This window comes from Musca vetustissima, unplaced genomic scaffold, assembly GCF_032173495.1.
Source record: "Musca vetustissima isolate MV318-11 ecotype Yass unplaced genomic scaffold, APGP_CSIRO_Mvet_v1 utg181130, whole genome shotgun sequence".
In the NCBI taxonomy this organism is placed as follows: Eukaryota; Metazoa; Arthropoda; class Insecta; order Diptera; family Muscidae; genus Musca; species Musca vetustissima.
In genome coordinates, this window is record NW_026877091.1 from 7323 (window position 1) to 21145 (window position 13823).

General features: G+C 34.7%; 1 protein-coding gene across 1 annotated transcript; it reads left to right on the forward strand.

The window, feature by feature from the left end:
• Positions 1 to 406: 406 nt before the first annotated feature.
• Positions 407 to 12147, forward strand: LOC133321642 (protein obstructor-E-like; the record flags this gene model as incomplete). The annotated part of the gene is made up of 4 exons (XM_061530725.1): positions 407 to 609; positions 4126 to 4244; positions 11479 to 11875; positions 11938 to 12147. Coding segments are annotated over 4 exons (864 nt in total), but the record flags the coding sequence as incomplete, so codon positions are not given.
• Between the last annotated feature and the right edge of the window lie 1676 nt (positions 12148 to 13823).

Sequence of the window (13823 nt, forward strand, 5' to 3'; positions counted from 1 at the left end):
TTGCAACTAGCCATTGTCGCCTTGTCACTTAATGTGGTGGAAGATTGTTGTTAGTCCTTTTAGATGATCCCCCATTCTCGTTTAAAAAAATATATTTATTGTTTTTAATTCGAACCTACATTCAATAATCAATTCATACGAGAATCAGACATGTATTCTTTCTAATGCTGTTGGAATTTTCGGAATCAGGTCCATCAAAAATAAATACTTTTCTTTAATCACAAAAAACAACAACAAAAATGTTGCAAAATATTTTTTTACTTTTAAATTTTCAATATATACATATATATACAAAGTTACAAATCTTAACAAGCGTTGATATTCATTTACCAACCCATTGTAACTTTGGTTTATTTAGTTTTAAACTATTTTCTAAATATTTTTGATTTTAATCCCAATTTTCTTATTTGCTTTATTTATAGGCTGTACATTGGCCCAGCGTCCTGGTTTCAAGGCCGGTCCCAGCTATCCAAAATCTCAACGTCATTTCCCCAAACGTACCACCGAACCACCAGCCTCTCAAGATGATTACGAACCCACCGAAGAATGTCCCGAATCTGATGGTTTCTTCCCTGACTCCAAACAATGTGATAAATACTATCATTGTGTGTAAGTACCTATTGAAATAGACTCCTTCTCAATTTGTTTAAATGTGGCTGTTACCGCTCGCAATGTTCGACCCATTATATCGATGTCATCGGCATTTATGTTCTCCTTTGTGTCTCGTATGACCTTTTCCTTTCCTCGTTCGGTATTGAAGGGCCGCGAGAGGTCCTTTCCGACTTAACTGTTTACCTTGTGCCACTCAGAGTTATCCTGTATAGCCGTATTCATTTTGCAGGAATTCCGAACGCAGACATGGCTTTAAACACCTCTGAACGGATAGGGCTGTCGAATGCGGCTTTATAGTCGACGAATAGAAGGAATGTGACGATGTGTTTTTCGTGGGTCTTTTCCAGGATTTGGCGCAGAGTTAAAATCTGTCAATAATTGATTTGCCAGGTTTGAAGCCGTATTGGTATGGTTCAGTAATGTCATTGATCATTGGCTTCAGTCACACAGCACGCTGGATAGCACTTTATAAAAAATATTTAAAAAATTTACGCCTCGGTTAGTTCTTGATATTCAATTTCGGAAGTTGAAGAATTTTCGGCAGGGTTTCTAACCGAATTGATTGTAAAAATTGTAGCAATTTCCGTCAGTGGCAAGTTCTTATCTATATCGGTGCATGGTTTTGTATTGCTCATTATATCGACTCTCTTCAGTTTGAAAGTTTAGACAAGTTTCCCCACCGAAGTTTCAGAAGATTTTCAACGTAGTTCCAACTTTTGACATGGCCCCTTATATTAAGAATATATTTGGAAAATCTTATCGCCGAAGTGACTGTAGATTGACATTCCGGATTCCTGGTGAATGCACAACTTCTTCCTTGGTTTTAAATTTATGAAAACGAAATCTTTGAATAATAATTCACATTCTACCTCAAAACAGAAACGTTTTCTAGGTTTCATGGTAAGCAATGTCATCTATGGTCGACTTTTCATGGCAAATATGGGAAAGGTCAAGTTTTCAATGGCGAAGACATTGGTCTGTGGCTAATTTCTGCCTGGGAGATGTCATTGTAAGCTTTGCAACCAGAAGTTGTTCCAATATAATGTTCTTGGAAACCATCGCAGATAAAATGTTCTCCATCGATTTATCATTTTGATAATGATGTTGACGGGTTTAAATAAAATGCCCTTAACCGTTCAATATCTCACAGATTATATTGTTACAGATCCACCATTATCTAAGATATTATTTTGCAGACATAATAAATATATGGTTTACCGTCCATGAATTTTAGAGATAATAATCCAGGCCTCTGATAGTCCCTTAAAATATTTTAAAAACTCCACGCCTCTGATAGTCCTTGAAATATTACTTTTAATAGTCCAAAAATTTTAGCAGTCCAAATTTCTTCAATTGCTCGGATTCTTCATAATTCATTTTATTTCCTAGTCGTTTATGGAATATTCTTGCCATTGACGTCAATTGAAAACTCCAAACACTTTATATATCCAATTTTACTTTGCAATAAATCTCTTTTGAATTCTCCAAACTGCTATACTCAAGTAAATAAATTCCAATCCCAATTTTGAATTCCCCACACACACACACCATATGACATTTGACACCGCCACAATTTAATATCAATTATATAAATGTGTGTGTGGGCGACACTTGATATAAATAATTATTTTAACACTAACATTAGCACCCAAAAAATACATCCGTACACTAAATTTCGATTTAGATTACTGCCATAAACACCTCTTCTACATCCTTCCACACACCATTTGAAGTGAGTGAGGTAAACATATTGCAAGGAGAATTCCCTCGATGCGAACCATTACTGCTACTGCTGTTGGAGTGTGTGTTTGTTTTCTATGTGAATTATTGGTTACGGAAGAAGGAATCACTACTACTGCCACTGCAGCGCAATTGGTGTCCCAAAACACTCCTTAATGTCCTGTGACATGCCAAAGTACCAAACCAATCATTAGAAATGTACACGCAAACACAGACACATATTCACACACACAGAACACCAATACAAATACAAATCATCCACGAAATTATCTCGAGAGAACCAGAAAAAGAATGCAGTAGTAATGGGGTTTACTTTGAGGACAACAGAAAAAAACAAAACACATTAAGGATATTCCCCTTGTGGCAAATCCTAAATAAGAGAAACACTCAATTAAATGTTATATTACCTTTTGAATCTTCATTTATCTTAAAGCCCTTTGGGCCACATCATCAATGGTTACACATTGGATATGTTTACCGTTGTTGTTGTTGTTGCGGTTATTTTTTCCAGTTTGTAATATGTAGGCGGAGAGGATGGGAAGGCAGAGTGTGGGTACTAGGTTAATGGATAAGTACTTATCACCTGCCATTGAAATAGGGAGAATAAACAAACAACTTCTTACAGTAATGCTAAGTGTTCTATTTTTCCGAAGAGTTATTTCGAAAACATGAAATAGTAAGTCTATATCCGGGTATTATATATTAGGTTGAAAATTATATAAATTTGGCTTACACATAAGGATTTACCGGACACAGATATGTTTGACTATGACCTGATAGTCGCTGAAAAGTATTTTTTAAATAATCTACGCTTTTGGTAGTCTTTGAAGAAGCATTTTTTAAATAATCAGAAAAAAAATATTTAAAAAAATCTACGCCTTTGAAAAAATATTTTTAAAAAATCTTCGCCTTTGAAAAAATATTTTTAAAAAATCTTCGCCTTTGAAAAAATATTTTTAAAAAATTTTCGCTTTTAAAAAATATTTTTTTAAAAATCTACGCCTCTGCTATTCTTTAAAAAATATATGTTTAAAAACGCCTCTGCTATTCTTTAAAAAATATATGTTTAAAAACGCCTCTGATATTCTTTGAAAAATATTTTAAATAAATCCACGCCTCTGATAGTCTTTGAAAAATATTTTAAATAAATCCACGCCTCTGATAGTCTTTGAAAAATATTTTAAATAAATCCACGCCTCTGATAGTCTTTGAAAAATTCTATTTTAAAAGTCCACGCCTCTGATAGTCTTTGAAAAATTCTACATTAAAAATCCACGCCTCTGATAGTCTTTGAAAAATTCTACTTTAAAAATCCACGCCTCTGATAGTCTTTGAAAAATATTTTAAATAAATCCACGCCTCTATAGGCCTTGAAAAATATTTTAAATAAATCCACGCCTTGCATAGGTTCTTGAAAAAATATTTTAAATAAATCCACGCCTTGCATAGGTTCTTGAAAAAATATTTTAAATAAATCCACGCCTCTGATAGTCTTTGAAAAATATTTTAAATAAATCTACGCCTCTGACAGTTCCTGAGGTAATATTTTAAATAAATCTACGCCTCTGATAGTCCCTGAAAAAAATTTTAAAAATCCATTTTAAAAATTCCCATTCTCTACCTCAAATTAAAAAACTTGATATATCTGAAATTATGTATGCCCACCCTAATATATCGTATATCCTATATGTTTAACAACTCAATTTATAATGATTTATTTTTTTTTCTTGCTCTTCTCATCTATTTCCCAACTTCCGGTGACTCCCGACACAGTGATGGTGTACCTACCGAGAAATTATGTGCCGATGGTATGGTCTTCAATGACTACAGCAGCCATGAGGAGAAATGTGATTTGCCCTATAATATTGACTGCTCGAAACGTCCTGAATTACGTAAGTACTCTTTGTGAGATTATCTATCATGGATAAAGGATTTTAAATGTAAGCCATAAGACTTAAGGCTTTCAACGACATAAGAAATGTTGCTGAAAGCATTCTTTTAATTGACTTATTGACTGCTTAAATTATATCCACCCTGGCAATTAAATTCTACGGAAATCCTTTTTATCCTTATTTTCATACAACATAAGATATTTATCTCCCCACTTCAGCGCCCTCTTAGTGTGTGTGTGAGATACCTCCGTTGATGCCTATAGACCACAAAAACTATTCAAAGTGTCCATTTTAATTTTGGCTTTGTTCAAGTTTATATGTCCTGATAAAAAGGACATTAAGATATTAATGAAGTTTTGTTCGTATCGTCTTTGTTTTTGTGTGCGTGTGTGTTTTTTTTTGGGCGGAATGTATTCATTTCGTAGCTGAATGGAGGTAATGACTCTCAAATCGGTGTAGTGGGATGGGAAGGGGAGGGGATGACAACGACAAAGTTATTTGTCTGCCTAGTTAAGCTAATTAAGAATTTAATCGTAAAGGTTGACAGCATGAAAAGTTACAATATTAATTGAAACTTAAATAAGCCAATTACTTTTTATTAAATTATTTTCGGGAGTGGGGAATTAAATGAACAGACGGTGGGTGGAAAGTGAATTGGGCTGCAAAAAAACAATTGAGAGGTATAATGAATTTGTTATACAAAAGATAGCGGGAAAAGTTTGAAGTAAAATTGCTTTAAGAAAACACAATAGAAAAATGGGAGATAAAATATTTAAATTAATATTAAGAGGATATGTTTAATCGAAATATATACAGATGCAGCATCAACTTTGCTAGTTCATAAAAAAATTATTTTAAAAAAATCCACGCCTCTTTAGTCTTCAAAAATTATTTTAAAAAAATCCACGCCTCTGCTAGTTCATAAAAAAAAATATTTTAAAAAAATCCACGCCTCTGCTAGTTCATAAAAAATTATTTTAAAAAAATCCACGCCTCTGCTAGTTCATAAAAAAATTATTTTAAAAAAATCCACGCCTCTGCTAGTTCATAAAAAATTATTTAAAAAAAAATCCACGCCACAAAAAAAAAATCCACGCTACAAAAAATATATTTTAAAAAAATCCACGCCTCTGCTAGTTCATAAAAAAATTATTTTAAAAAAATCCACGCCTCTGCTAGTTCATAAAAAAATTATTTTAAAAAATCCACGCCTCTGCTAGTTCATAAAAAAATTATTTAAAAAGAAATCCACTCCTCTGCTAGTTCATAAAAAAATTATTTTAAAAACTCCACCACTTTGATAGTTCAAAAAAAAATATTTTTAAATACTCCACGCCTTTTATAGTTCTTAAAAATATTTTTTAAAACTCCACGCCTTTGATAGCTCTAAAAAATTTTTTAAAAACTCCACGCCTTTGATAGTTCTTAAAAAATTATTTTTGAAAAATCCACACCTTTGATATTCCTTAAAAAATTATCTTTAAAAACTACACGCCTTTGATAGTTCATAAAAAATTATTTTTCAAAAATCGACTCCTTTAAAAATTATTAAAAACATTTTTAAGGAAAAAAATTTTTCAAAAAATCCATGTCGTTAATAATTTAAAAAAATCCATGCCCTTGTTAACCCTGAAAATAAGTTATTTAAAGCCCAAACACTACACCCTGAAATTATCTCACCTAAAAATTAATCCCTAACAGCTTATTTCACCACGTTCAAATTTCCACATTTAAACCGTAAATTTTCTCTCCAAACTACAACATTTAAAGATTCGGTCTGGTTGCTTTCAAACGTTATGACTTTATTGTACGTAGTACCTCTGCCACTTTAGAATCACTTTATGTTGTTTGACGTGCCTTAAAAGCCCTCAAATGCCTGAACTTCTAAAAATTATATTTTACAAAAACGAGAAAAGAAGAAGTGCGTGCATACAAACACTGTCTGCCAATCAATGTTGATAACATAATAGAAACAGCAACCATTTTGAGTGGAGAACAACATCAAGGATGTAACGTCGTCTGCTGAAGGAGTCCTGCAATGATGGCATCCACGCGCCCACACACACACGCACACATAAACTCATTGTCGTATTTTTGTCACAGCAAACGATTTTGAACGACACTTACGCACATTTCTCATATTTAGCACACACACTATGGATGGTTGGTTGTTTGGTTGGCTGGTCAAAGGATGTAGGATGTGTTGTATAGCACGTGAGTTTCTCGGAATGTGCGTATGTGTGTATAAACAGCAACAAGGACAACCGACGTAGAGTTTGTAATAGCAATTTCGTATAAAGCTCTTTCGTATACACAGTGAAGCATTGAACGATCGCCTTTCATGTTTAGATGGTGTTTTTGTTCTTTCTGTCGTTGTTGTTTTGTAAAATTCCAACAAATACGGCTTCTAAAGGTTGTTACACTTTTTGGCCGAAATATGCATTAGACATGTTCTATAGGTCAGCAAATAGACTTTGACATAACAATATTACATACTCAACACTTTTAGATACACACGCATACTCATAGACAAACAAATACACTCACGCACACATATTAGTAAACAAGGCTCTGAGGGAGAGAAGAGTTTTGTTTCATTTTTTTTTTTTGGTGGGACTGAAAGCTTAGTTACTTTTATGTGGTTCCGGAGGCTATACTCCTATGTGTGAGTTTGCAATAAGCCAGTCTTTCAATACACGTTAAAGCTCTCGGTGCACTGCTTAGTCTGCATCCGTTTCAGAGAAAACCAGTCTATAGCAACAAAAAAGAGTGGATAGCCACCAGCAACACCAGTGGTTAACTGTTTGACTTTGTAAAATTTTGAAAAAAAAAATCGTTTAGACTACATTCAGAGTTTGTTTTACAGGACCAGTGTTCCTGTACGTTTGTTCCTCTAAAGGAAGGAATGGTTTGAAATTGTTGCAACATAAGGATAAACAATCCCGACCTGACTCAAGAGTGTAAAGCCAAAAGTCTAGTCTTTTGGTGTTTTGCCGGTACGTGTTTATTATTGATGACATGTTAACACCATGGACAGGATTCAAAAACATCCTTTCTTTAAAGGAAGTATACTTGAATTACAGACCAAACAATGAGTGAAGTTGTTGGTGTTGACTGGATTTTCAAGAAGAAAATAGAGTGTTGTGGTAACTTTGTAAATTTTAGCCACTTGAAACGAATGAGTCTCCTTAGTGTAATAAGAGACCGAAATGGGAAGATTAGGCGACACTTATGGATGATCATAATCGTAGACATTTTAAAAATATTGTTCAGGGACCAACTGAGGAGTGGATTTATATTAAAAAATTGTTAGGGCTTTAGAATTTTTAAAGGAATTTTAAAAATTATTAGTTCATCGATTATTAGAAATTTTTATTTTTGTCAATGCGATTTACTGTCTGGAATATTTTTTATAGATAACATCAGAAACATTGGCTTTTTTAACTAAATAGGCAAACTGTTGAGTAATTGTTTTGAAAAATATGTCTCAAAAATCCTTCGTTCCTAATTAAATAAAGATCCATCTGATTTCTTGAAAAACAACGCTGTTGATAGAGCTTCAAAATATAATTTTTTAACATCTTCACTGCCGCATTTTATTTATGGTGGTATCAAGTCCCACAATTGGTCCGAGTCTACCCAACGTCTTGCTCGTTCATACCATCAGCTTGATCTTCTCGCCATTTACGGTCATACCCACTCATGCAGACTCCTTCTCAATTTGTTCAAAAGTGGCTGGTATCGCTTGCAACGTTTGACCAATCATGTCATCGACGTAGGCGAGTAACATATGTTGTTTGGTGTACATAGTGTCTTTTCTTTTAACCTTTCCCTTTCGTATGACCTTTTCCAGCAGGATGTTAAAAGGTCACACAAGAGGCTATCACCTTGTCTGAACATTACTGCGATGGGCTGACCTTGTGCTTGTTATAGTAATCCTCATTAATTTGTCGGAATGCATAGAGATGGGCAGTGGGTAAATACCCGGTAAATTGGGTAAATACCCGGTAAATTGGGTAAATACCCATTTGTGGGTATTTATTTGGGTATTTACTATATTGAATAGGTAATACAACATCTTACACCCTATTTCCGGTTTTTTTTCTATCAAATCGATATAGAATGGATAGTTTTACTATACTTTAAAGACGTGGGTAAATACCCGAGTTTTTACCCAAAAATTGGGTATAAACTCCTTAACTGCCGAGCCACTTGACATAAGCGGCCAAAATTTTGCATACATGTTTTTAATGCCAAAGCAAATATAGAAATCCAAAATGGGGTCCCTGGGTCCAAGTTTTGATATAGCCCCCATATAACCATATCTCCCGATTTAAGGTATTTTTTGTCTATTAAACACATTTTACAACCAAATTGGCTGTACTTTGGCACAGAGTGTTCTTTTTGGTTACCAAATGTCCATGCAAAAATTTATGTATGTAGTTCCACGTTTATTGGTAGCCCCCATACAAAGGTACCCCTATTTTGAGTATTTACCCAAAAATTGGGTATAAACTCATTAACTGCCGAACCACTTGACATAGGCGGCCAAAATTTTGCATACATGTTTTTAATGTCAAAGCAAACATAGAAATCCAAATGGATAGTTGATAGAGAACTCTCTGTGCCAAATTCCAGCCAGGAAATTACCAAAAATCGGGAGGTATGGTTATATGAGGGCTATATGAAAACTTGGACCCAGGGACCCCATTTCCCATATCAGTATTTGTGTTGATATAAAAACCATCTGAGCCAAATTTTGGCCGCCTATGTCAAGTGGTTCGGCAGTTAATGAGTTTATAACCAATTTTTGGGTAAATACTCAAAATAGGGGTACCTTTGTATGGGGGCTACCAGTAAACGTGGACCTACATACATAAATTTTTGCATGGACATTTGGTAACCAAAAAGAACACTCTGTGCCAAAGTACAGCCAATTTGGTTGTAAAATGTGTTTAATAGACAAAAAATACCTTAAATCGGGAGATACGGTTATATGGGGGCTATATCAAAACTTGGACCCAGGGACCCCATTTTTGGATTTCTATATTTGCTTTGGCATTAAAAAAATGTATGCAAAATTTTGGCCGCCTATGTCAAGTGGTTCGGCAGTTAATGAGTTTATACCCAATTTTTGGGTAAATACTCAAAATAGGGGTACCTTTGTATGGGGGCTACCAGTAAACGTGGACCTACATACATAAATTTTTGCATGGACATTTGGTAACCAAAAAGAACACTCTGTGCCAAAGTACAACCAATTTGGTTGTAAAATGTGTTTAATAGACAAAAAATACCTTAAATCGGGAGATACGGTTATATGGGGGCTATATCAAAACTTGGACCCAGAGACCCCATTTTTGGATTTCTATATTTGCTTTGGCATTAAAAACATGTATGCAAAATTTTGGCCGCCTATGTCAAGTGGTTCGGCAGTTAATGAGTTCATACCCAATTTTTGGGTTAAAAACTCGGGTATTTACCCAAGTATTTACCCACGTCTTTATAGTATCGTAAAACTATACATTCTAAATCGATTTGATAGCAGAAACCCGTAAATAGGGTGTAAGATGTTGTATTACCGATTTAACATAGTAAATACCCAAATAAATACCCGCAAATGGGTATTTACCCGGTATTTACCCACCCCTTGGGTATTTACCGGGTAAATACCCGGAAAATACCATCTCTAGGAATGCAGTACGCAGATATGGCTGTAAACAACTTTGAGCGGATTGGGCCGTCAAATGCGGCTTTATTCGAGAGTTTATTCTTTTCCAGGATGTGGTCAATGGTGGATTTATTACCTTATCTTGGCTAGGTGGTATACACTATATACTGCCATCTCTTATTGGTTCTGGGGTCTCTTCTTCACCGCCACCATTTGATACCAGAAGCTTTTCAAAAAGCTCCTTCCAGATCCTCAACACGCTGTCTGTATCTGTCACCAGGCTTCCTTCTTCATCTCTACAGGATGATGTGACTGCACTGAAGCCTTCAGCTATACGGTTGTAAAATTTCCGGACTTCATTCTGAATCATGTTCATCGTACAGGGTTGTTTAGGGCGTTTTTCACATGAGTAGAATTAAATTCGGCGAAGTTGTGTTTGCAGCTTGTCTACATCGAGTTGTGGTATATCGCACCTTTGCTGCTACATTAAGACGAGTGCGAACCTTGTTACAAGGTAATGGTTCGAATCGATACTCGTTCCTCGGATCGATACTCGTTGCTCGGATCGATCGAACGTCTTAAAAACTGGCTGAATGTCATCCGCCTATCACTAAATGATCAATTTTTTTCAGATGTTTGATCGAGAGAAAGCCATATGGCTTTGTGTATATCGAGATGCTTGAATTACCATGTTTTTTGCTGCCTTCTTCGTGGAGGCTGAATTTTTCGATGGTGGGGCAAAAAATATTTTCCCTTCCGGTGTTTGCATTAAAATCTCCTAGCAGAATTTTAATGTCTTGGCCAGGGTAGCGATCATATGCTGTTTCTATGTGCTTGTAGAATATGTCTTTCGTCTGTTAATCTTTGTCTTCCGTCGGAACATGGTCGCAAATGAGACTAATGTAGAAGAACTTCGCTTTTATACAGATTATAGCAATTCGATCATCCACTGAGGTGAATCTGGAGACGAAATCTTTTAATCCCCTATTAACCATTAATTCGCAACTAAATTCATGTCTCGTTTCTCCTGTCCATAAAGCTTCGTTATCGAACTCGATTATTTCTTGCGTTAGCTTTGTTATCAATTGCTTTTACTCCAGTTAAGTAGTTGATTGATTTGCTGTAGCTTGTCGTTGATAATGGGGCTGGCATCTATTGTTGCATAGAAACAACGCCTCTTGGAATTTTTTCAATGGTTGCGATGTTTGTTTATTTAGTGTTGTGATTTTCTTCTGGGCCGCGCTATCTCCTTTCATTTCTATTATTGGTTTATTAGTACTTCAGAGGGCTTCTAGAAGGGGATAGACGCCTATTTAAAACAATATCGATTACAATTTTGAAGTAATTGTTCCAGCTCCACTGGGATTCGAATCCGTGACAAATCAGACTGTAGTAAGGTACTATAGCCACTTTACTACGCCTTGCCAAATTACAGCCACAGAAAATGATGTGGGTTCTTAATATTAACATATACATCAATCTCCAATTTAGTCAGCATTAATTATCATATTTGTTCATGATTATTACATTATTTTCAACATTTAAATATTTGTTGTTTTGCAGAACCCCCACAACCCACCCAACATTGCCCACGCAAGAATGGCTATTTCGGCCATGAGAAACCTGGCATTTGTGATAAATTCTACTACTGCGTTGATGGCCAATTCAATATGATCACCTGCCCAGCTGGTTTGGTATTCAATCCCAAGACTGGCATCTGCACCTGGCCCGATGAGGTTGGTGTCAGCGGTTGCAAGTCGGAAGATATCTTTGAATTTGAATGTCCAGCTGTCAATGAAACCATTGCTGTGACACATCCTCGCTATGCTGATCCCGATGATTGTCAATTTTTCTATGTCTGTGTAAATGGTGATACACCACGTCGTAATGGCTGTAAATTGGGTCAAGTGTTCGATGATACCAAGAAACATTGTGAATGGGCTCGTTTGGTGCCAGAATGGTAAGACAGTGAGAAAAGTTACTTTGTAATGGAAAATATTAATCCTTTTTCCTTTTTTGCAGTGCCGATTGGTACAAGGACCGTTTGACTGATGCCGAATTGGAGGAGTTGGAAAATCCCAAACCCAAGGAAAAGAAGAAGCCTCAACGTACACGTGGTCAATCGAGACGTAAACCAGCTCATGTCGAAGAAGAGGATGATGAATAAGAGCGGCATTTTTTAACATTTGTGAAGACTGCAGCTTTTAAAGAAAAAATTAGCTTTAAGATTTTTTTTTTATAAAATGAAAATATTTTTATTGTGAATTTTGGAATATTAAGAAAGAAAAATAAATATTTTGAGAAGAAATAATAAATTTGTGTAAAACATATTAAAAATTATGTTTGGTTGGTCATGATGGGCCTTTTAATACCTTTCAAAATTAACTGAGTATTTACAATAGTTCCTCTTTTTAAAATTACACGCAATATTTTCTAATGTAGTTTCAAAATATATTACGTTATATAAGCTATCATGTTTTACGGCACGAAGTCGCAAAGAAAATTAATAATATTAGGTTGGTGCGTATGAAATGTCATATTCTCTTTACATGCGGACGTTTGTCTTCCTGTTTTCGTTATACTTTTGCCTTTGCCGCATCCTCATTTATAGTCGTATTGTCCATTGCCAGAGACTCATTCAGCATAATAGGTTTTCTCGAAGGGCTTCCCTTTTTGTTTCTGCCGACATTGGCGTCATTTTCTTATATGAGTCAAACTTGGTAATAGTGCTGCAAAAGCATTTGGGTAGAATACGGTTAACGATCGGAAAGTGCAGCGTTGGTTCGAAAAAATTCCGGACTGGCGATTTTTCACTGCAAAATGAGCCGCGCCGAAGACCCAAAACGTATTGGATATTTGTACTTATGTGTACGAAAAGTACTAAATTGTACTTATTCAATTCATATTCAATGCTATTTGGATTTGGTTTAATTTTTTAATTTTTTTTGTTTTGGTTTGAAATTTGGAAATACTATTGCATTGTAGAATTGAGGTATGCAACTATATGAAATTTGGTGTTAGGATCGCTGTGGGGCGTTTTGCTATTTAGGAAGTTTTGGAAATTCGTACTAATGTGTACTAAATTTGATACAGTTTGAATTTGTATTGAACCCAGAAATTTTAAAATAGCGTTGAGTGGCCTGATAGGGCTGGAATCATGAAATCGGGAAATTAGGATTCTATTGGTTGTATGATATAGGTAGTTTTAGAAAAATCGAACTTATATGTACTAAAATGAAACGAAATTTGGTACAATTTGAATTTTAATTGAGCTGGAATCCTGAAATTTGGAGATATTATAGCTTTTGGGGCGTGAGATTGCGATTCGTAATTTATTTTGGTATCCTGAAATTTGGATATATGATTCCATTGAAATCAATCATATATATGATTGTTGATGTTTTACTATATTTGGTAAATTTTAAATTAGGGTGAACCTATGGAGCTCGAATTATGAAATGTGGAATTAGTTTTGGAAAAAAGTACTACTAGAGTACAAAAGGTAATAAATGGTGCCTAAATTAGTGTAGATCTATTAGGTAGTTTTGGAAATACATTCTATAAAGGTATTAAATGGTACGATTTTGTGTGTGTGTGTAGGTTGATTATCTCTTCTGACATATATAGTGTTTGTAAAAAAATAATATATGTTGACATGTTTTAATAATTTTCACATTCGCTTAAGTTAGTATTTTTTATAATCTACGCTTCCAGTAGTTCATGAGAAACATATTTTTAAACAACAATTTTATTATACGGGATTTTTATAATCTGTAAATAAAACTAATTTTAAAAATACAATTGTTATAATCTTTGAAAAAAAAAATAATTTTAAAAATTTCACGCTTGTTGTAGTCGTTGTAACAAGTGATTTAAATCCAGGTCCGAAAAAAATAAAAAAATCGTAA